Source organism: Platichthys flesus, chromosome 1 (genome assembly GCF_949316205.1).
Source record: "Platichthys flesus chromosome 1, fPlaFle2.1, whole genome shotgun sequence".
In the NCBI taxonomy this organism is placed as follows: Eukaryota; Metazoa; Chordata; class Actinopteri; order Pleuronectiformes; family Pleuronectidae; genus Platichthys; species Platichthys flesus.
In genome coordinates this window covers 12,197,216-12,220,093 of record NC_084945.1, presented here as the reverse complement: position 1 = coordinate 12,220,093, position 22,878 = coordinate 12,197,216, and the positions used below count along the sequence as shown (strand labels likewise).

At 40.2% G+C, this 22,878-nt stretch overlaps 2 protein-coding genes across 3 annotated transcripts in view; one reads left to right on the top strand and one right to left on the bottom strand.

The window, feature by feature from the left end:
- Positions 1-7,541: 7,541 nt before the first annotated feature.
- On the top strand, positions 7,542-12,403 carry ric3a (RIC3 acetylcholine receptor chaperone a). Its single transcript, XM_062393395.1, has 6 exons — positions 7,542-7,700; positions 9,430-9,647; positions 9,930-10,005; positions 10,660-10,765; positions 11,091-11,242; positions 11,388-12,403. The coding sequence occupies exons 1-6, from the start codon at positions 7,583-7,585 to the stop codon at positions 12,188-12,190; spliced, it is 1,473 nt and encodes a 490-aa protein (XP_062249379.1). The 5' UTR covers positions 7,542-7,582; the 3' UTR covers positions 12,191-12,403.
- A 693-nt stretch (positions 12,404-13,096) lies between these two features.
- tub (TUB bipartite transcription factor) overlaps positions 13,097-22,878 on the bottom strand; it is a 45,557-nt gene continuing 35,775 nt past the window's right edge. For both annotated transcript variants that reach the window (XM_062384996.1, XM_062385005.1), the window contains exons 5-12: positions 21,637-21,789; positions 20,090-20,211; positions 18,670-18,861; positions 18,369-18,481; positions 16,493-16,607; positions 15,852-15,950; positions 15,572-15,743; positions 13,097-15,165 (exon numbers count right to left, since the gene is read on the bottom strand). In XM_062384996.1, coding sequence (XP_062240980.1) covers positions 15,032-15,165; positions 15,572-15,743; positions 15,852-15,950; positions 16,493-16,607; positions 18,369-18,481; positions 18,670-18,861; positions 20,090-20,211; positions 21,637-21,789 — 1,100 coding nt within the window. In that variant the 3' untranslated portion in view covers positions 13,097-15,031. The remainder of the gene's footprint in view (positions 15,166-15,571; positions 15,744-15,851; positions 15,951-16,492; positions 16,608-18,368; positions 18,482-18,669; positions 18,862-20,089; positions 20,212-21,636; positions 21,790-22,878) is intronic.

Genomic DNA, 22,878 nt, shown 5'->3' with positions numbered 1-22,878 from the left:
CACTGAAATAGCCAGGACAAAGAACAGGACAGGACACAAATTGGTCTAAAAACCTCCAGACCGAGCTGAGGTAAGAGTCCATCCACATGTACACATGTTAGTTACAAACCTGTTAAAAAGATGAGACCAGGCAGGTCAACAGCAGGCTCTGTGGATGTAAACACTAAGTGACGACAAGTGATTTTCAATCTACAGTTTAAAAGGTGTAAATTGGACCTTTTTTTTTTGCTTGCACCCATGATGCCCCTTTTTTATCTATGCAGACCTGTGGGTCTCCTGTAACACAACCTGCAGGAGTGAAGGGGGGGTATTTAAGGCCATATCAACACTACAAAAAGAGCTGCTTGTTTACAAGAACAGGACAAGCACATTACCTTCAGACAATGCTGCACTGCCTCCAATCCCGTGCTCCCTTTCACTCACTACATCCCATCCCCTTGGGGTTAGCAGACCTTCCTTCATGTTCAAAGATTATCTGTTAATCCAAAATGTGCAGGAGCATGAGACGACAGGAAAGGGACCAATACTCTGGGGGGAGGGAGGGATGCATGGCTTTATTTGTTTGTTGGCTTTCATATTAATCCATTGGAAAACAGTGCCCCCCCCCCCCCCCCCTCTTTTTCGGGCATGTTTAAATGTTTTAGAGCCATTAAATGGAAGATGAAATTTTCAATGGATAGCATGTAAAAGTATTAATTGTAAAGACCATTATTTGGTGTCCATGAGGCTGAATCAGCTTAGCCACTCCATTCCCACATTTGCATACAAAATGCTTTATTTTGGCAATCAATGAAAGTGCTCCACTGTATGTGTGGCTTATCACATGCTTGCAGGAAATGGATTCCTTAGCCATCTCGTTAAATTCTGTTGATGCAGAACAATTTGAAACATGGCACAGGCAGCAATGACATTTAAAGATGCCTCGGCTTAATTATATTTTGCAAACATTTGGGCTGCTTGTCGCCGGGGATAAAGTGCCTCCACTACAAAGTTAACTTGTTAATAATTCAAAACGAATCTCTCTTTTTGTTGAGCACCAATCATTATCTCCTATTAGTGCTGGTTAAGGGCATTCAAGGTGCCTCAGACACACAGGGGACCCATGCCTCTGTTTAATACCTAGAATGAAGCACACACATCATGCCGCACAATGAACTTTGTTTGCTTCAGCAGAAAACTCCCAACACTAAACTTCGTGGACACGTTGCAACCTACTGACAGAGCAGAGATGCTGATGTGCAAAAAATACAAAATAACACACAAAAAAAATGGAAATAAATATATATTAGTACAGCTTATATTCAATTAGTACGATATGTCGTCCAAATGATCACACCAGAAACTAGCCATTATTTTTAATTATTCAAATGGGGATAACAAATAATTTGGCCAATTGATTAGCAAATCTGATTTTTTTATAAAAAATTAAAATAAACATGAACTTTTAAGCATTTGCTGTTAAACATGTAAACTGCAGAAGTTAAAGGACCAGCGTGTAGGATCTAGTGCCATCTACTGGAGAAGTGGATACCTGCTACTTTCTAAATATATAGGATCTCGAGCGGCCTTCAGCACACTGCGTACTTGAAATAATATCGTAGCTCCGTCTGTACAGATACAAAAAACGGTTCATACATGAGGAAGAGATCGTATTCACGGTTTCTACAGCACAAAGTGTGGGGCTTTTTGTTTGTGATAGGCAACACAAATTTAAATAGCAACCCTGGTGATAGTGTCCGTCCTTCTGACACTAATAAACTAAAGTGTGCAGACTGGCAGCCATACAACTAAAACACTGTCAAGGTCTGGCCTATATTATAAAGCCTTTTTCAACTCCATTAATCCACCTCATTCACTTTTCACAACTGTCTGTCTTCCATGAATATAGGATTGCAATTTGTGACAGTGTGTCCTTCATGACACTCGAAGCCGGCTGCACCCCCCAGTCAATATCAGCAAAAAGAGGAAAAAAATTAAACCTTCTCAAAACATATACTGCAGTGGTGCATTGATTTAATATACTGCCATAAGCCCTTGCTCCTACACTCGACATGCAATTTGGAAATAAATTGACTGATTTAGAGGCATGGGGAGGAGTGGAGAAAAAAGGAAAGAAACCTGACATAAACCTGGTCCGCCACTATTGAGTAAGGTGACATTGCGCAACAAATCACTTGCATGAATAGAGAAAGAAAACGATTTCTGTTTCTAAAAAGTAATTTTGTTTGGGGAAGGTGCTTTGATTGCCATGTATGTGAAACTATTCCTCACTCGACTCGAGGAGCATGAACATTTTTATGAAAGTCAATGTTATATTTTGCTGTTAGCATAATAATCAGAGAGGCCAGACTTTCATCCAAAGAATAACAGAATCTCATTTATTCCAAGTACATAATAGAAGGCCAACTGCAACAGCCTATCTCTCCCCTGCCTTGTATATGGCTGTGCACGAGCTGAAAGAGTTGACTTTTGCAGCAGCAGAGTCCATTGTGTTTTAATTGAAGAATAATTAAGTAATTAAAGGCTTGATAAGAGCGAGGCACAGTAAACAGATAAAAGACAAGTGCTGGTATTAACAGTATGGTGCAGAAGGAACGGGACATGTACCTGCACTACGGCTTCACTAAAAAGAAGACAAAGCATCAAAAGCACCAGTCAAAATGGGCCATCAGTCTGAATGTCATTTCTTAAAAGAGCTTGTGGTTTTGAATATGCACATGGTCAGATTTAAATTTAATACTTCCCAGCTGGATTTGGGGAATGGGGAGTGCACTCTGATATTTTCACCACTCTGACATTAGCGGGTTTTATTTTTTGAGTAATTGCACAGCTTGATGTGTACTCAGGGGTTTCCATGAGAACGATGAAAGTCTTATTTCAACAATGCTGCAATTATGGGGGAATATGGAAATACATTTTGAGCCAGTTCACAGATGAGTTGACTGGAATAATAGGAATAGAAAACAGAAACAGGGAGAAAACGGCGGAAAGTGGCCGTTTCAAAACTCTCTGTCTTTAAAATAGCAGCCTATTGTGGAAAGAATCCTTACAACTAAATGTAATACCCTCTATGTGTCAAACACTGCAGCAGATCCATATTACTTTGAAACAGTTCATGGTGCCAGAATTTCCCAAATAGTGGTATCAGCTTTACTCGACATACAGCAGCCATAATCTGTGTTGGCATCATATGCTGCCTGGCAGTGATAATCTATAATCCATTCATCCAGAGAAGGTACACAAATGCATATTTGTTTCCCAGGATTAAAAGCTTATAGCGGGAGTATGGCATGGCCAATAATGTTCATCCATGCCAGCTATGACAGAATATTCAGCTGCATTGTGGATACAGTTTTTTTTATTTATGCCACGAGACTTATATATTTGGATAGTTTTTGATTGGAAAAATCAAAATGAAATCTCACAATGTTATAGAAAGTGAAAGATCCAGATCTGTAGAAAAATGGTGTGGATTCTTCCCTGACCCAGATTACATCCATCCACCAAGTTTCACTGAAATCTGTTCAGCACTCTTAGATTTATCTTTCTTACAAATCAACAAACAAATGACCAGAGGTGGAAACCCACCCTCCCTGGGAAGGGTAAGAAAAAAAAAGTAGTATTTCATTCAAAGTATCACTGGAATGACGACGTGAGATTCTTCACTTAGCCTCCATCACCATGGTGTCCACAACATTGATATTTTCCATATTGAGATGGATCTAATGGGACTTGTCCATGTGTTGTCCTACAGGTTGCTGCTGGGGAGGCCTCAGTGGTGCCTGAGGATTTGAAGCTCGCAGATTCAGTGACACAGGATTCATATTTTTACGAAATCTTTTTATCAGTTCCTGTTCACCGTTGTTCTTTGAATATGTCCCATCTGTTTCCTTTTCTGTTGATCATAAAGTATGGTTGGTATTTTGTCATATTTGATCTTGTTTTGAAGCAATTTGTAACGTTGCACTGTATAAATAAAGTTTGTTATTATTAGTAGAAGTAGTATTATGTAACTCATAATATCTAGTACTTTTTTCAGTAGAGTGGTCCTTACTTATCGTGAGAAACCCATTTTTTCTTCTGTCGCTCCCTACATTCAAGAAACCCAGTAATCCTGAAGTGACCGACTCATCACACCAACACATCCCACATCGAAAGGTTTTTATGAGCAGCTTGTTATCCTCTATGAGAAAAAAAATACCCTTTAAAAATGATTAGACCCTGTTGTATTGTTGCTTTGTACAGTCAATCACAGCAAGTGTGTGAAGTGTTGTTGTGTGAGCTGCACACTAGACTAGTACAAATAGTGGAATAGTAGTAAACACACCGGTGGATTTGATCTGTAATGAATTAACTTGTTGTGCCCACCACCCACTCGGTTATAGTGGGTTGACCCACATAAGAGCTGCACTTGACTTGTAGAGTTGAGGAGAACAGAGCAGTTGGGTACATTAGAGGGCTGCAGCTCAGAGTAATACTGTTTTATATGGGTGCAGACCAAAGGCTGTGAGGAAAGTATACTGTAAAACTGAGCCTCACAATGCAACCAGAAATCCCAGCCCAAGTTCACGAGCGAAAATTATATTTAGCAGTAGAGGAACGGCCAACCGGATTTTACAACCCACAACATCTTAAAATAAAGATCGTCAGAGGTGGCCGAGTTAGCCCCTCTCTGACCTCGCAGCACAAACCCGAAGCTACAGGCCAACTACTGGAAAAACAAAAGTCGTTAGATATGACTGCACAGCAGTACTATTCAGACAGGTTATCCAGGGCAGCTCACTCCAGAGGTTCAGAGGTAACAATTCCACAGGGACACCGAGCACTAGACAGCCGGCCTCAGCCGCCGAAGCAGCACTTAATAACCATTTAATTAGCACATGGCTCCTCGCTGTGTGTTCATGGGCTTTGTGGTCGGCTGCAAATGCTGCCACAAATACATCCAACATAGGGCAACTCGCCCTTTCTAAAGCACTTCCTCGAGAGGTGTGCTGGCTATATGGACTCTCTAATGCACTAAGAGCTTAAAATCAATTCCAAAGGTAGCTCGTGAAGGGATGTGAGAATATGAGTGTTCCCTTCGTACCAAATAAATGTTAAGCTGATGCATCTGAACACGCAAGTGGCAATAATGGATTTTTCTTCTTTTTTTTTGGTGCCAATTTAAGAGTGCAAAGCTTTATGGTACGAAATATGATAAAACGTTCTGCGTTCAGGCAAAGGTGTGAGGATGTTTGTCTATATGGGGGCTACTGTACAAAAAAAAGAAGGTTTGTGCAGGATTTGATTACATGTGCAAGTCAGGAGAGACGTAAAGAATTGAGGAATTTACAAACTAACTGCAGAAAATATATTTAATCGTTCACTTCTGGGTGTTTCAGAGATGGTTATGATGACAGAAAAATCCCTGTCGGTTTTCAGAATTGCAAAATGGCTGAAGCAGCATAATATAAGCATGATACAGAACACTGATGGTATGTCTACATAATAAAAGGCCGGCCTAAAGATGAAATATAAAGACAGAACTGAGTATGATGTAAATATGAGTCCTGGAAAAATCGACAGACCTCTTCACAACATTTGCATGCCTTTCCTAACCGTAAACTATTTTTAAAGTAACACACGTGAACGCACAATGGCAGTTATCAGAGGGAGTGACTATCTATGCAAATGCACACAGATGAACATTGGAGTTGAAGAATATTCTCTGTTAACGAAAACAACCAAGACACCTAAACAACCTGTGATCACCTGTACAGCATCAATTACTCATCTGACCCCTTTAGACTTTGACACATTGATCCCCCTTTTAGAAAAAAACAACTCAAGTCTCCTGACAATTCTGTGAAAGATACATGTGCTAGTTCCCGTCCCTCGTATGGTCTTTGCTAATAAGTCCCCAATGTCCCACCTATACGTGAACTCTGTGGGTGTTGGTTTGAGCTAATGAGCTAAACTGGAGAGTTAACCTACCTTCAAATTAATGTGAAAAACGGTTGGAAGTAAACATTTCATAATTCACTGCAGCCCATTGAGTTTCCATCCGTTCTTACATCAAAGACTGATCTCAGCATGACACTCACACACAACCATCAACGTAAACAGTATCGGACAATAATATCACAAGAGGAAGTAAGATATATATCACAATACATATTAAAAGTAACAACCTCTCCATCATATATACTATGTTCTAATTCAATGTTTGTGCTAAGTGATTTGTTTAAAATTTGTATAAATCATTTACAATTTTCTATTTTCCTCAATGGAGAATACATTATTACAAACTAATTTATTTACAATGTCACCTACTAACTCATAATACAAATATTAAGTCCCTAATATTAAGGGCAACACAGGCAGCGCGGAGTGAAGATCTCTCTCTAGTGAAAAAATAATGAAAGAAAAAAACAAACAAGAAACTATCTTTCATCACGTAGACTTTCATCAAGTCTACTTTAAACAATCTGTATCCTGTCTTCTAAAGTGCCACTCCTCTGTGACTGAGCCTGTACTGCCCCCTGCTGTTGGTGGGTATGAAACACACACCAGCGATCTCAAAGACTTTGTGAGTCAATAGGTCGCGTGTTGTATTCAAGTGCTCATCGTGAATACTAAACTTACACATGCAGGTTGTGTATTCAAAGGTTTTGATGCAGAACATTTAATGGATCCTGGGTTTTGTCTGTTAAAGAAATAATTTCCAATGGAAAATAAAAAATATTGTCCATATTTTTAAAAGTTTGACAGATTCATCATATCACATGAGCAGGTATATCTGGGAATCACTTCCCCGCTTTGTCATTTCTTCTCCTTGAACCAATCACAACGTGATGCAGTCAAGTCATCTGTCTGTTATTTCTATCAGTCCTATTATAATTAACTGACTGGGAGCTGTCATGAAGATGCACACTGAGGTTCCACAGTGCCTAACATGTCAATCAGCAAAGCCCTGATTATCCTGACAATCACGTCTCATTCAATCATCGTGACATAACACACAGTACCACAGGGAGCTGCCGTACCTTACACCACAGTCTGAGCCAGAGCATACACAGCTCATTCTCCAGCTTCAGATTCTCGCTGCATCAACCTTAAATCATGGAGATCAAGAAAAAATAAAAAACATTAAAAACAGGTAATCATATTTGAGGGATGAACATTTTTATATACTGATACCTCCTGGGTGTTAAGACCAATAAATTTAGCGAGATCTGCCTATGTGAACAAATTTGCACCATGTGCATTTACTCAAAAATTAAAACCTGTGGATTTAATTTGTGTTTCTAACTAAATTGAATGATGATGTTCAACCTTTTCTGAAATTGCATTTGCAATAAATATGCATCAGGGAGTCTGATTGTTCTGTAAAAATAAACCCAAATCCACTCACTTTTAGGGAATGATGATGCTATATGTGGCTATTGGTCGCCTCGCTGGGGATTTGTAGTTAATATTTCAAACAGCACTTGAACGCAGCAGCACTAATCTGGTCTAATCTGGGCAGGAACGTCACCAGATGAGAGATGACATCTGTGGACACTAGCTTTACCGTTCAAGTGAAATCACTCTCTGAGACAACATGTCTATAACAACTTGCCAGAAGGTTACTCTCATATCATGCTCCGTTCTCTGTGTTTCTCTTTTCCTGCCCAGAATGCTTTTACCCAGAGGGAGGAAGGAGATGGAGCAGCCGGAGGGTAAGGCGGCTTATCAGATCATCATCCATCTCAGCCATCTCCATCCTGCTCCATCTCTTTTTTTGGTTCCTGATGTTGTTGTTGATGTGTCCAGCTGTTACTCTCTGCACCGTGCGTTAGGCCCAGGCTGGGAAGGAAAATGTATATCATGATGTTACACAATGGATAAGGAGAATACAGAAATAAAGTTTTGTATTTTTTTAACATTTATACATGCACATGTTCAAATATCTTGGGGCCTATTTATTTATATTTTGAATAGATATCCACACAACATATCTACGGATTTCACACTTGAAAATGAATATTACTGCAGAGTTGTGTGTCATTGTTATGTTTGATCAACTCCACTATGGACTGACACAGACAAAGCTGCTTTTTTCATTGATAAATCTAAAGAAAAGATAGTAGACATTGAAAATTAATTAGTTTTTACTCATCATATAGAGAAAATATAGATAGAAAAAGGCTGAATGCAAAAAATCCACAAATTATTTGCATGCAGCAAATAAATGTATCAGATTACAAAAGAAGTACAAAAAAGTGCAACACATTTCTTGTACAGAAATTGAGACATTAATCCGTTCAGTTTCCTCTTGTGGTTTTTGTCTGCGATAAAGAAAACAAACAAATAAAATAAACAGCTGATCAAACATTAGCCACCACAGATGTGGTCAGCCATGTTTGTTGTGTTCCGTAAGAAGCTTTGAACTCACCTCTCTCTCCACAGGTGAGCTGTCTGTGTTTCCTTGTCCACTTGTCATTGTTGGAAAAACGTTTTCAGAATGACATTGTGTTTTCATTCAGTGAGTTAAACAGTGCAGGCAGGTCTGTGCAGCGAGTTAATTCACGATGTAGGAAACAATTCAAAAATAATGTGCCCTTAGCCGAGTATTGACTGGTTTCATTAAAGTTTATGTCATTGTTCGATGGATCAATGTTTTCTAAACGCTGTAAACGTCTGTTTGTTTGATTTATCTAGTTTATCTTAAATTAAACAGCTGCAGCCTAACGTGCCTCGCAACCACAAACTCTTATTTTGAAGGAGAGCTGTCTGTTTCCCTCTAACGATTTCCTTAAAATTTACCGACAATACCGGAACTACCGACGTTCATTTAAATATATGCAGGAAAGTAAGTGACATTAGGCAATAAGCAGCTAAAGTGAACATTTTAATATGTAACATGAAGAAGTGCAGCATGCATGGTTCATCATTGTGATTTTAGCATTATATATACTACTAATATTCAAGTACAAAGTATCATCACCTAAATGTTCCTAAAGTATCCAAAGTAAAAGTACCCGTTTTGCTGTAAAAAGGACCCTTGACTGAAATATTATTATAAAGTATAATTGAATGTTTGTGAGTATATCTAAGTTGACTGACTACCATTACTGACTACCATGTTTTATAAAGTCCAATGCATAATATATATATATCATTTCAGAAACAGTTATTGTTATGTACAAGAATCCAGAATTTAATCAGATCTCACTTTTCTTTCGCCATTTTTGTCAGTGATTAAAAAAAAAATGATTTTGGGAAACTTGCTGTGCTGGCAATCCAGGATATAGGTTCTCACTGTATATACTCCGACTATTTGCATATTGGATTTCTTAAAAGAGAAACCACTGATTGATAAGAAGTCAATGTGAAACATTATTGCACTTTTTTTTGCTTGACCTATTGATCATGATTGATTGACTGGTTGATTTTTGTCTCTTCCAGTTGGGCCTGGATTTTACCCTCCTCTGATGCATCGGCTGTCTCTGCCAGACGACCCGGAGCTGTGGGGGGGGGACCCCTCGTACTCCATGACGGACATTGCAGATGCCATGGCCAAAGTAAAGGTCATCGGTCGGGGCAAAAAATACAACCTGATGGCTCAAGTGATTCCAATATACGGCTTTGGGATCCTTCTCTACATCATCAATATAATCTACAAGGTGATGACTATGAGGGAACTGCTTGGTGGGAGTGTAAATATAACATAATAGAGTGAAATTTGTTTAGAGGCCAGTACGTGGATATGAAGTGTTATCATACACCTTTACACAAACTGAAAGATGCATCATCCTGTACTCTGTGATGTCATGTAGAGAGAAATACCAGCGTTATCTCTGTGACAGCTGTAACTTGTTCCACTGATTCAGAGCAGCTTTGTGTACAGGATGGATTTTTTTTTTTAAATGATTGTTATGCCATCTTAACCATTTTCATGTTTGCAGCTGACTTGTAAGAATAAGATGAAGGAATCAGGAAACTATACATTAGTTACAGAGACACACGTGGAGAAACAAATGAGTAAGTACCATGAGCAAGTTTACGTGAATGGTGCTTATGTGCAGTTCTTTCTCTATCATACATCACTCACACAGTCACTACATCAGGGGATATTTAAGGTTCAGTATCTTGCTCAAAGACGCTTCGACATGACAGGGATCAAACCATCGACTTCCTGTGCCATAGCCACCAATTTATCTGTACATATGAAAAGAAACAAAATGATTTAACCTGTTAATGGGAAATATGTCATCATTATGATTATTTCCCTGAACAAATAATTGTAGTGACAATCAATTCCAGTGTTTAGCACTGTCACTCTTACAGAGAGACGGATCCCAGTTCGACTCCCATCTTGATCAGGAGCGTACTGTGGAGTTTGAATGTTCCCCCAGTGTCCACATGGGGTTTTGTCCAGATGCAGGTTGGGGGTCAGGTTGAATGTGTTGACCCTGTGATACGATGGGAGTCGCCTCTCGCCCAAATTTAGCTGGGATTAGCTCCAGCTCCCTCCACGACCCTCAGAGGCCCAAGGAAGAGTAAAACAAAATCAGTATGTGAGACTTTTGCCCTCATCCCTTTACCCATATTAATTTCCACACCTCCATTTTATTTCCAAATATACTAATCTCACCATTATATTTTGAAATTCTAAAACATTATTTTCGCATGTAGATCTTGAAGCGACGAATTACGAGCTGGCCCATCTTCAGGAGAAGCTGCTGCACGCCGAGAGGATGATGGAGAGGATTGTCTCACGAAAGAGCACGGCTTCTGGGAGGTAAAGGATTTATTTTCTTCCCTTCTATAGAGAAGACTTCTCTTTGCCCATAGGTCACAAGAACTAGAGAAACTGCTTCACATGGGGCTTAATGAGTGCAGACCTGGCTTGGAAATGAAAGAGCTTCAAATGAAAGAATTGCCCACTGACATATTTTCACTGAACAGATGCTGCTGCTTTCATTATTATTTTTTTTTTAATCCTTTGGTCTTATTATAGCATGAAGTGAACTGATGTAGGTTATGAGTAAATGGCCAAAGTATGAATTTTATCTTACATAAGATCAACTTCGTGACCTGACTTCCGTACCTCTGCTCCCCTCTAGTGGCAGAAGGAGGAAGAGTAAAACTACAACATCAAAGAAGGAGGAGAAATTACTCAGGCAACTTCGACAGATCTCCCTCCGGATGCAAGACCTGGAGGGAGCCACGCCGGAGATGGAGGCGGAGGAGGTCCCCTACAGTGCAGACTGGGAAGGTGCACGCCTAAATCTGAATCCTCAATAATCCTTACATAACCTTTCCAATCTAGATCAGATCCTGGCCTCAAAGCAATCAAACACATTTTAGTTGAGAATTCATACTGCATTTCAATTGATGTCTGTATTTTTGCACCGATGCAGGCTACCCGGACGAGACCTACCCAGAATACGATGACAATCCCAGTGTCAGACGGGGATTTGACACCATGACACTGGAGGTGCCCCGCAACCAGCCCACTGCCGAGGCCCTGGCAGAGAGGATGGAGCAGGAGGAGGAAGAGTTGATGGCAAGGAAGCTGTCCATAGTGCACGAGGAGGAAGAAGAGCAAGAGGAAGTGGAGGAAGAGGAGGAGGAAGAGGAGGAGGAAGATGAGGAGGAAGAGGAGAATGAAGATGAAGAAGAGGAGGAAGCAGTGGAGGACATAGAGGTGGTGGAAGAAGTGGAGGATGAAGAGGAGGAGGAGGAGGAGGAGGAGGAGGAGGAGGAGAAAAGGCAGCTGCTCAGTCCTCATTTATCGAGGCCCTCTGCAGAGAAGAAGCAGGAGAGACTCGGTTTGGAGGTGAGCAAAGAGCTGCAGTGTCAGAATGGAGGGAAGAAGCAAATAAGCTTCAGCGACCAACAGGATGTGTTCCGCTATCCTAAAGAGGGCGAGGAGGAAGAAGAGGAAGAGGAGGAAGAGGAGGACGAGGAGGAAGAGGATGAGGAAGAGGTGGAGGACGAGGACGAGGGGACAGAGGTAGAAGAGGAGGCCGATGAAGATGATCCAGTGATGGAGGCAGAGAGTCTGCTGTTCAGCTGTGAAGGTTGCCCGAACCCGGAGGAAGAAGCAGAGGAGGATAAAGAGGAGTATTTGTTAACATCCGAGGATGATGAAGGTCAAACACAGGCAGACGTCCCCAAAGAAGTGAGCGGGCTGAGGATGAGGAACAGAAGAGAGACGTAGAGGACATGACCTTCACCTAAAGCTGGATTTGAAACATCAGTGTTCCTCATATTGTTAAGTGTTTCTTATCTTTTGTGTGTTAACGCAGAACACAAGCTCAAGAACAATCTCATCTCTCAGCATTCATATAAAGGTTATTAAGATTTCAACATGTTATTTATTATAATTTACATTCTGTTATGATTCCAATATGTTTTTAATAAAGTATCAACATCTCAGGGCAAAGCAGCAGTTTGACTTGTTTCATATAAAGATGTATTTTATTTTGTATTTTAAAGATATTTTATTTATTAATTCAGTTATTTTGTTAACATGACAGCAGAAATGGGAAATGAGGAGAGAGTATGGAAGACTGGCAGTTTATAACTTTCACCAGAAAAAATACAAAAGGAATAGAGAATACAACAATACAAGTTGAACACACCTACTTATCTGCCCTTTCCTTCCAAAAGTGATTTTGAACATTGTTACTCTAAAGTCAAGAACAGATGCTGTTCCTATTTTACAAACCCTGCACCCGCTACAGAGGAGTTTGGACTTATTTGACCGATGGGACCTCTTGTCCAGCCAATGGTAGTTTGTGCAAACAACCAGATCATATTGCAAGACAATATAGCCGTTTATAATTTTAAGCTAGGGTGACAGCTGGAAGGAAACTGGAGCACCTGGCGGACACAGAGACGCAGGTCAGGTTGACTGGCGACTCTAAATTGCATGTGGGCATGAGTAGTTGTTTGTCTCAGCATGTGAGGCAACCCGAGAACCAGGATCAGCTGTGATTGGCTCTGACCCCCCTGCAGCCCTCCAAGGAAAACCATATATAGCTTATATATAGTTATATAGATGATGGAATGGTGGCTGGAGATCTTTTATTCAACATGAGTTATGTTTTTTTTAAATGCTGATTGATATGTTTAAAGTAAAATGTCACCTCTTCTGCATGTGACTTCATTAACCCTATGGTCAAAGGGCCTCTCTCTGATTGGACGAAAATGAACAACAGAAAACAGAGAAAATAAAATTGAGGCTCAAGTTTCTCGATTGCCCCCTTGTGGCTGGCCACAGTATAGGTTATGAGTCCCCGTCCCTGTCCCCCTGATCACTACTTCCTTTCTTTCAGTTTGTCTCGGAAAGAACAGAACACATGTTTTGATTTACTCAAGTTTAATTTTTTTTGCCATGATCAAATAACTGTGTCTATACCACCACAGTAGATTGTACACCATTCACTGTACATTACAACGAAAGCACTAAAAACAGAAAATGAGCGAACGTTGGGCTCCTGGACACGTGTATGAAAAGCAGACTTTACAGCAAGAGTATTAACGATTTTAAAATAGAAATTTAAAATAGTTAGAACACAGCTGAGTACAAGAATAACACATTTGATAAAGATTTCCTCATAAACCACAGTAACAAGACCGGTATCAGAGATTGTTCTTTGCCTTCATTCATCATCTTCTTTTTTTCCCCTCCTAACCGTCATAGAATTCAAAATACCATCATATATTTGAGAAATTATACTGCCCCTGTGAGGAGCAAACAGGAATAATATGTGTAAAAAGTAAAAATGTGAACAGCCATAAACGGGTGATAAGAACTTACTGCCAGGAATGTACCAAGCTCCACTACAGGGGAGAAAATAAAGCAAATAACAACTGAGATGTGTGTGTGCTCAATGAAAATGATTCATCACTTCTTAAATCTGTGCTGAGGGCGGAAAATATAATTTAAATATTCACGGTCAATCACAAAGGTGACGTGCACTTAGGATCATCATTTTCTGGAGTGTTTTTCAACCCCTCAATATTTAATCAGTCTGAATGGATTTTTCGCAAAAGGAGTCTTGATTTAAACTAGCTACTGAGAAACATCTTTGCATGTTTCGGAGAAGAAAGCATCGCAGAGACCAGATCGAGCTCAGCTGAGTTCACGGCTGCAGCGTAACACTGGAATTAGTCTTCAAAGGCACAATAATGTATGTACAGTTAAATCTCATCCACAACAGACCTCAAAGTAAAGTGCACCGTCGTCCCATACAATCACATACATGACACTGGCACAATCTCCTATATGCTGCTCAGCACAGTGTGACCTCTGCCCTGTTCATGTCCAAAGTCCCTAATTGTTATGTGCGGATACAAGAGATATCACTTTGTGAGACGTTAATTTATGTGCTTGCAGCTCCGTGGAGCCAATACTGCAGATGCAAATGACGACACAACTTAAAATGAACATGTAATAAATACATAAATAACAAAATAAATATCGTGACATGCATGTTCTTTTTGCAATTGAGTAACTATGTGATCAGTTTTCATGCTTGAGGAAGTTTTTGTTTTTTTTCCCGTGTGGCAAACAACATAAAACCCAGTCAACTTTTAAAACATACAGATGTGCAGCTGTTAGTGATAATTTACAGATGACGAAATGTTAGGTTTCTCTCACTACTACATGAAGAACAGTTTCTGTTTTTTTTATAATGCAGTTACAGTACAAAATGACTATAGTTATCAAAACAACTGGATTTGATTTTGCAAGTGGAATTCTCTTTGTGCTTGTCTTCTTCCACTGGCCGAGACCATTCTGTCTGCCCCCTTACCAACCCCCCAACCCCCAACCAACACACCCACATATACACACACCCACACACACACACACAGACACACGCACACAGACATACGCAACTTGAGTCCCGTGAGGCATTTGGGGAAATGCAGGACTTCCAACACACTGGGGCGGTCTGAAGATCTCAGGGATCCGCTCCCAGCCCAGGGAGACATCAACAGCCCTTGTTTAGAGCACAGATGGAGCAGTTTCCTCCGGACGTCGGGCGGGGATCTATTCACAGGCTAACTTGCTGTCGAAGCTGGAGAGGGCGATGGCAAAGGCTTGCAGGGCACACATGGGGTAGTTATAGTCCATGGTGAAGACGTCTTCTGCCACGCGGCCAAACTGCATCACAATATAGTCGGCTGCAGAGGAGAACAAGGACACAAATGTCCTTATGCCTCTTTAAAACAATGTCCCCCCCCCCCTTCATCATTAAGAACAAAAGTATTCAATATTAAAAGAAGACAGGCGTAATCATGAAACAATCATATAGGAATTAAAACAGGGAAGATATGAAGAAGTGAAATAAAAGTTTATAATTAGCAAATTTTCATTTAAATTACATTTTTATTGTATTTATTCATAGGACTACACATTCATCTTTGTCATTTATATAATAGTATCACATCTCATCATTTATCATCTTTTGTCTAAAAAATTAAACTTTTTAGTTTCTACTTCCCCCTCCGATCTGTAGTAATGAAAGCATGAACCTTTGTACTGGATTGCACATTAAATCAATGAATATACTGTAGGTCTGGAACTCACGGTCATTGTCGTGAATGATTTGGAAATTCTTGACGGAGGCCTGAGTGACTCTGCCATGGAAGTTGAGCACGTAGGATTGTGTGTCGTCGTTCCACACTGGCGTCTTGTTGTGGAGTTCAATCACGCTCTCTGTGTTCTTGTTCTGCCACCTGGCCAGCAGGGACTCGTGGTCCTGGGACGACGACAGAGGGAACAACTTGAGACGCGGACGTCAAACATATCCGATCAGTTACTAACGTGTTAGAAGAGGTTGAGTTGGTGGGAATCAGGAAACACGTACATTTCGTGGGCGAATAGAAACTCTCTCATGGTCCATGTTCATTCCAGGAATGATGACGCTCATTTTGCGAGGTCCTTTGAATCCTAAGACATTGGTTTCCTAGATCGAGGGAATCATAAACTGTGAGTGTTCGACAAATGTGAAAACGTCCTCTATATATTATTAAACATATTCAAAACTGTAGTAGGACAACTTTCTTTTTCTCTTTATAGCTGTTTATCTATATCTTTATATTTGTGAATTCAAAGAGGAAGGAGAGAAAAATTAACTAAAATGATTGCCTCGTTGTTAAGAAGCAATTTGCATCTAAATCCAGATTCATATCATCTTTATAGTTAAGACTCCATGTATTAAATGTGTGAGTTATGGTCAAATCCTGTTTTGTAAGGTAGTTTTGGACTTTATAAAGCAAAAGTAATTGGGTTAATCCAGTAAATGATACGGCAAAATGTTATAGATTTGTTTAAATAGTTTTTTTTTATTATTTATAATTTACTATTTCTGTGATAACTGGATTACTGTAATATCACGTATCATATAATATACAGTATTATATTTGTCTTAGATAACGTGTGTCTTCAGCACAATCTGTCCAAACTGATGAGGTTCTCACGGGTTGAGAAGTGCTTCGACCAACTCACATAGCAAATGGCTGCGAGCTCTTGACGCAGATTACTCGCTTCCAGACTGGTGGTGCTCTTCATCGGGTTCAGACCGCTGTCGTATACGGTAAACTTGGTTCCCATGAGGTTAGACCTGCAGAGAAAGCATAACACTTAGGACATGTGTGTGTGTGTGTGTGTGTGTGTGTCTTAGGTGAAAGACCCATAAACACAAACAACATTATAATGTTCCAGGTAGAAGTATTAACTGCTACGTCACAACTACAAATAAATAGTAATGTCACAGAGTTGTTTTTCAAGGTGCAGCTTTAAACATACATTATGTAACTTTGGCCACAAGGGGTCTCTCAGTCAAAACAAAAACAAAAGACCTAGTTTGATGACCTGAAGCAGTAGGATCATGGGAGTTCAACAACATTACCAAAGAAAATCTCCTTAACACTATTCAGGCGCACATCATGTTCACAGATGAGGTCATGAATGAAAGTTTTATTCCCGTTACACAGAATAAGCCTGATCCATTAAGAGACCTACACAAACAATGGAGGGAAAAAACAGCCGACTGGAGAACTGGCTTCATCATGCGTCAGGCAAAGCTGCGGGTCAAAACTATGGAATTAAAACATTCTGTTACCTTGAATAATATTAAGGATTTCTCTGGATTTAGAAAATTCTCGTAAAACATTTTTGAGAAAGTAAGTATGAGCTTCAACAAATCATACGAAATAGGTCTATTCGTTTTCAGAAATTTGAATGAAGAATTGTCACATGTCATTAGCTCCAGACAGTTGACTGAATAGCTCTTTTAGGCCGTACCTGTATTAGACCAGGACCCTCAAGAAGTTGAGAATCACTGGATGAAAGGTCAGTGCTGATTTAAATTTAGATCTCCATCATTCAGGAGGGATTCTGATTGCAAAGGTTCGAGCAGCGCATCGACCGACTGTCAGGCGGCTCTGAAGATTAAAGGCTGCACACAGCCATATTTGATTAAACTCTGAGGAGTTTCCATGGAGCCACTAACACAGCCCTGAGGCTGTTTCCAAGGATTATGTGGCCACTCACTTCCTGCCAATCCAAAACATTAAATGTACGGCTAATATATATTTATGAGGGAGATATAAAAGTACAAGGTCCATACAATCATGAAAATAAAACATTTTCATTCCTGAAAAAAGGAGTGGTAGACATTGCACTCCTCTACTAAATCGTGTCTTATGTGAATTTTAATATAATGTTGTGCAAGTTCTGCTTGTTGACTGTTTATAAATTAGCAGTTAGATGCTGATTTGTTCTCGACTCATTCCTCTGCAGCTGCCGTCACAGTTTTATGAACGTTACTGAAAAGTGTTGATGACGCAATTTGTCACAGGGTTCATAAGAGTTTATAAATGAGGGAATTGGTCTAGATTTACAATGTTTTCTAGATATTTACAAATGGAAATGTATGAAATCAGATTAAATATCCATACGATTTTAATAATAACACATCAATACAAAACATTGCTATAGTTAAATAAGAAACACAAAGCAAGATTGGAAAAATCGAAGCATCGTACCAGTAACTTAAATTGTATTAATTGTATTTTAGGGAAAAATCTAGTACACGGATCCTAGCTAAGAAAACAATGACAATTTGTTAAAAACAAATACATCGCTGCCCAGTGTGCCAATTATGATTGGATGAATAGACGTAACGTTAAAAAATGTAATGTTTGGAAGGATATTGTGGCATTACTGATGCAACAGAGGGTGCAATATTTTATAGAAGTACAATAATTATTGTAGATCTGGTGACGCAGATACAAACTCATGTTCAGCACTTCTGATTTATATACAGTTTCTCAGTGCACACACATCCTAGTGCGATGTGCCGAGGCCTCAGAGGACTTACCTCAGTTTACCGATGAAGCTCTCTCCACCTCTGGACAGATCAGTGGGGTCGATGGAGATGAGGTAATTAGACGTCTTACTCTTTTTCCTCTTCCGGCCAGCTAGAAGAAACACCTGTGACGAGCCGAGCCACGAATCAATCAATCAAATGTTATCCGTATAGCCCATAATCACAAATCCTAATTTGGCTCATAGGGTTTAACAAGGTGTGATATCCTCTGTTCTTAACCCTCGAAAACAGCCGTTTGGCTAAATTAGGTTTCTTTAAGGTAGTGATGTTTCTGCTCAGTGACACATCTCACCTTCTTGCCGTCCTCCCTCTCCAGATGCAGGTAGTAGGTGGGATACATGCCTCTGTCCATGCCCTTCTTGTCTCTGGTGATTCTGCACTTCACTCGGACCCCCTGGGGTGCAGGTCGCAGAGAAAACTCCTCAAGGTCGTCGACATCGATTGGAGGCTCGCTGACGGGAGGAGTGGGTGCTGAGGCCACCTCCTGCAGGAGAACATACACCACACAGCTCAAGACCCCTCGTGGCGAGTGATGCATCAGAGTTGACTTTCATTAGAGCAGAGTAATGAGTCTGAGGATCAGATCGTCCACCGGGACCGAGAGAATTAGCGCACATTGTCTAAAATAAGGACCAGAGATGGAGTTGACAGGAGCGGAATGAGGAGCAAAGAAAAATGATTGTTATCTGTAGTGTCTCAGCCGACATTTTGTACTGGGGCGAGCTGCAGAGAGGATGGGTTTTTAGAGAAATCTACACGGGTGTCGAGCAGTCAAAATAATCACACCTCTAGATCTACACATCCGGTCCGTAACTTCAAACATTAGACAAAGCAAAAAAACTGATCACTGACATTCCCATGATCATCTGAAAGGTGGAATAAAACCTGAAAACATCCATCCATTATCTACACCGCTTATCCTCTGAGGTTCATCTGGGGGGGTGAGAGGTCAGGTACACCCTGGACAGGTCGCCAGTGTATCATAGGGCCAACATACACAGACAATCAGCCATTCACACCTCCAGTCAATTTAGAGTCTCCAATCTGCAAGTGTTTAGACTGTGAGAAGAAGCCATGGAAAACCCCAAAGACACGTAGAGAACAGGCAAACTCCTCACAGAAAGACCCGAGCCGAGATTAAATTAAAACTCCTTTGCAGACGTCAAAATGTATCAATACTGACAGTGTCAAAATACAGCATACAATACTAAACTCAATACTGTTTTCCAATGTAATTCCTATTGCCCAATCAGCCTTATGCCCTGAGAACATGCAGAGTGTTTCTGCAAAACTCTTTGCTTCCTGTTTGAATCTTCAAACCAAACGACCTCTTTCTTCCTTTTCAAGCTGTGAGAGGTAAAAACAGTGTCTGCATGAGATTAGTGTTCCACCACCTGCACACTGTACCACCCACACTATAACACACCAAGCAAAACTACTTTTAGTCATCTGCGTGGTTAATAAATGACAGGCCAGGAAGAGCAAAAGCCCCAACATGCTTCCAGAATAGTCTGTAGATTATCAACTGCGTGTTATTTGCATGATAATGGTATTTTACTGTGGAGGGTCCAGCTGAGTGACAAAGTTGAACCTCCGTTTTCTCACTTGTTATTCAGATATAAAGTAACAGAGTAACATTCGCAAAGAGTAACATTCTCCATTCTCTTTGCGTGACATAGAATGTCACGCAAAGAATGGAGGTGAAGTTTCACCTTGCACGACTTCCTGCTAGTGGCAGAGCCTGGTCTGGTGTTGCTGTTGAGCTGCGAGGAACTGGAGCTGATTTCATCTTCATCGTCCTCCTCTTCATCGAAATTCATACTGCTGGATATGCCTTCACAGAGAAAGAGAGAAAGGATTTTTTATTGCTGCAACTGGTTACATCACATGTGGCAACAAATAAATGCAGCTTTTAACATGAACTCATTCCCACTTCATCCCCATTGATTTTTTCTAGAACAAAAAAAATGTCACACTTTGAGGTCTGAATCAAATAACTTATGTCTCATGTTTGTGTGTGGAACTGGTTCCCATGTTTCCCATTAAATAATAAGTAAAACCAGGTTTCTTAACTCACTGAGACCCCCGGAGATTCTTTCTTTCTTAGTACTTTTTTCTGTGGTGTCACAGAAAACGTATTATTCATTACTTGTAAGCATTTGCATGAAGACATAACGTATTACATTACATGTCATTTAGCTGACGCTTTTATCCAAAGCGACTTACATTTTTAGAACACTCAACATTTATGAGGGGCCATTTAGGGGTTCAGTATCTTGCCAAGGACACTTAGGCATGCAGATAGGACAGAGTGGGATTCGACCCGGCAACCTTCTTGTTGCAGAGCACCCGCTCTATCCCCTACCTCTACCTTCCCATGGATCCTGACATCTGGGTAAATGTCGGTGATAAGAAAAATCAGGTATCAGTGGCAGCAGTTTCCCAGTGGTGAGTGAGTCGTGGCTGTGAATAGATTGTGTGAAGCACTGAAGGTACACGATGTCCTCGAAGGTTTTAACAATGAGACAAAATAGTCTAAATATAATACTTGATGCATACTGGTTGTATATAATACAGTTACACAACACCAGTCATTGACACTAGTGTCCATCTAAATCTTAATTTACTACTATTGCTAGAATAAACTTTAGAGTCTATTATGTTATGTTTACTCTAGAATTACCACCCTGTAGTTCTATGCCTGAAGAAATTCCCTTTCTTCAGGCTATTTGAGATATCATGTTCAAAAGGCCTGTGACTAGCAAAAGACAATCGGTTGGTACATGACTCTAACTGACATTTTTTAACCTATTTTAAAAGATTCTCTTGCGTTAGACAATAAGATAAGATAACACAATCCTTCTGTTTAAGTAAAGGTTTGTACTACATTTAGGAAGATGCTCTCAGGCTGTTTGTGAGATACCATGCTCAGAACGATGGGAAGAACCAACAACCCAAAAACATATCGCCTCTGTCCACTGGCTGAGGAAGTGGAGGCATAAAACTGAATGTGGTAGTAATATTGTGTTTACAGCGACGCTATTTCCCCTTAAGTGATAATAATTCTGTCTCCAGACAAATATTTCGGCATCATTCAGACACTGGGTTTTAAAATGGCATTTCTATTTGTAGTTGCAAGTTTTAACACGAGTCCCAATCCTGCCAACACAACCTGCACACTGGACCAGAGTGTCGTGGGTCTGAATACAGAATCATGGCCGTGCCGCGCCGGCGACGCACTGACAGACAGCGACGGTACCTTTCTTCAGCATCGTGACGCGCAGGTCCTGTTTACTCTGCGACTGAGTGCAGCTCATCACCGGCTCTCCGTCTGTGTCCTCCGCAGCCGAGTGGCCCACTGTCAGGATCTGGACCTGAGCGTCGTCCATCTGGGACGCCAGGCCATCGCTTGCTGCAGAGCCACAAGAACACACTCCGTCAGAATAGAATCTGCACAACTGTTCAACGATCTGTATCTTCACCTTATCAGGCACTCAATGCCTCAAAATAATTCTCTGCTAGGTCAAACCAAATCAAGATAGAACAACAAATCAAATAGATAGTGCTCATGTTTTATACTCTGATCTTGTAATTCAAGTTCTTGTTTTTCCTGTCTTTTACCATTTAATTACCCTCTAATGTATAAAGAGGATAGAACATTATGTCCCTGCTGCTCCAGACATAAATTATATTTGAGCAAAAACAGAATAAACATGGAGGAGGAGAGAAATACTGCAAACTGACATTCTACAGCCTTTGGAAGTTGGAAGAGGCCAGTCGGTGTTTTTCATTTAGATTTGGGTTGTTATTTTCTAATCTCGAATTAATACAGTTGCATCAGTCTGGTGTTGGATATCTAATTTCTGACGGAGCAGGTTGAATTATTCCTCGAGTAAAACTCATCTATTCTGTAGTTGTAATGCAGTTAGAGGTTTTTTTGTGTGTGACTGTAGCTTCGTAAAATCAATCTCCTGAAACAGTGTTTTCGTGCTTAAGAGAATCAGAGAGTGAAAGAGTCAGGCAGGCAGACGGGTCCATCAGCAGTGGGTTTGATTAATCTTTTACGCCAGAGGAATCCCATTTACTTTTTTTATTTTATTCTGGCACAAAAGAATTACAAAGAGGAGCGTGCACTCTATTGTGATCAAATGACAGTCTGTAAAGAACCCATCAATTAGGAAGAGGAGATTTTTCAACATTTTCTCAGTAAGAGAAACTTTCATGGATCTTGATTAAAAGTGGCATATTTTTAGGTCTGATATTAATGAATGTGTGCATTTTGGTGCAGACCCAAATAAAAATCTGGATCTTGTGAATATGAATGTGGTGTCACTGGAGGAATGTTGGTCTCAGGTGGAGGTTAGTACTCTATTGAGGCTAGTTTTCATATAGATCCATGAATTACTCCCTTTAAAATTGTTGAAGGTGTAAATAAAAAATACATGTTGAAATATAACAAATTTAATCTTTGTAAATATAGTTGAAAGTTTTTTCCTCTTCC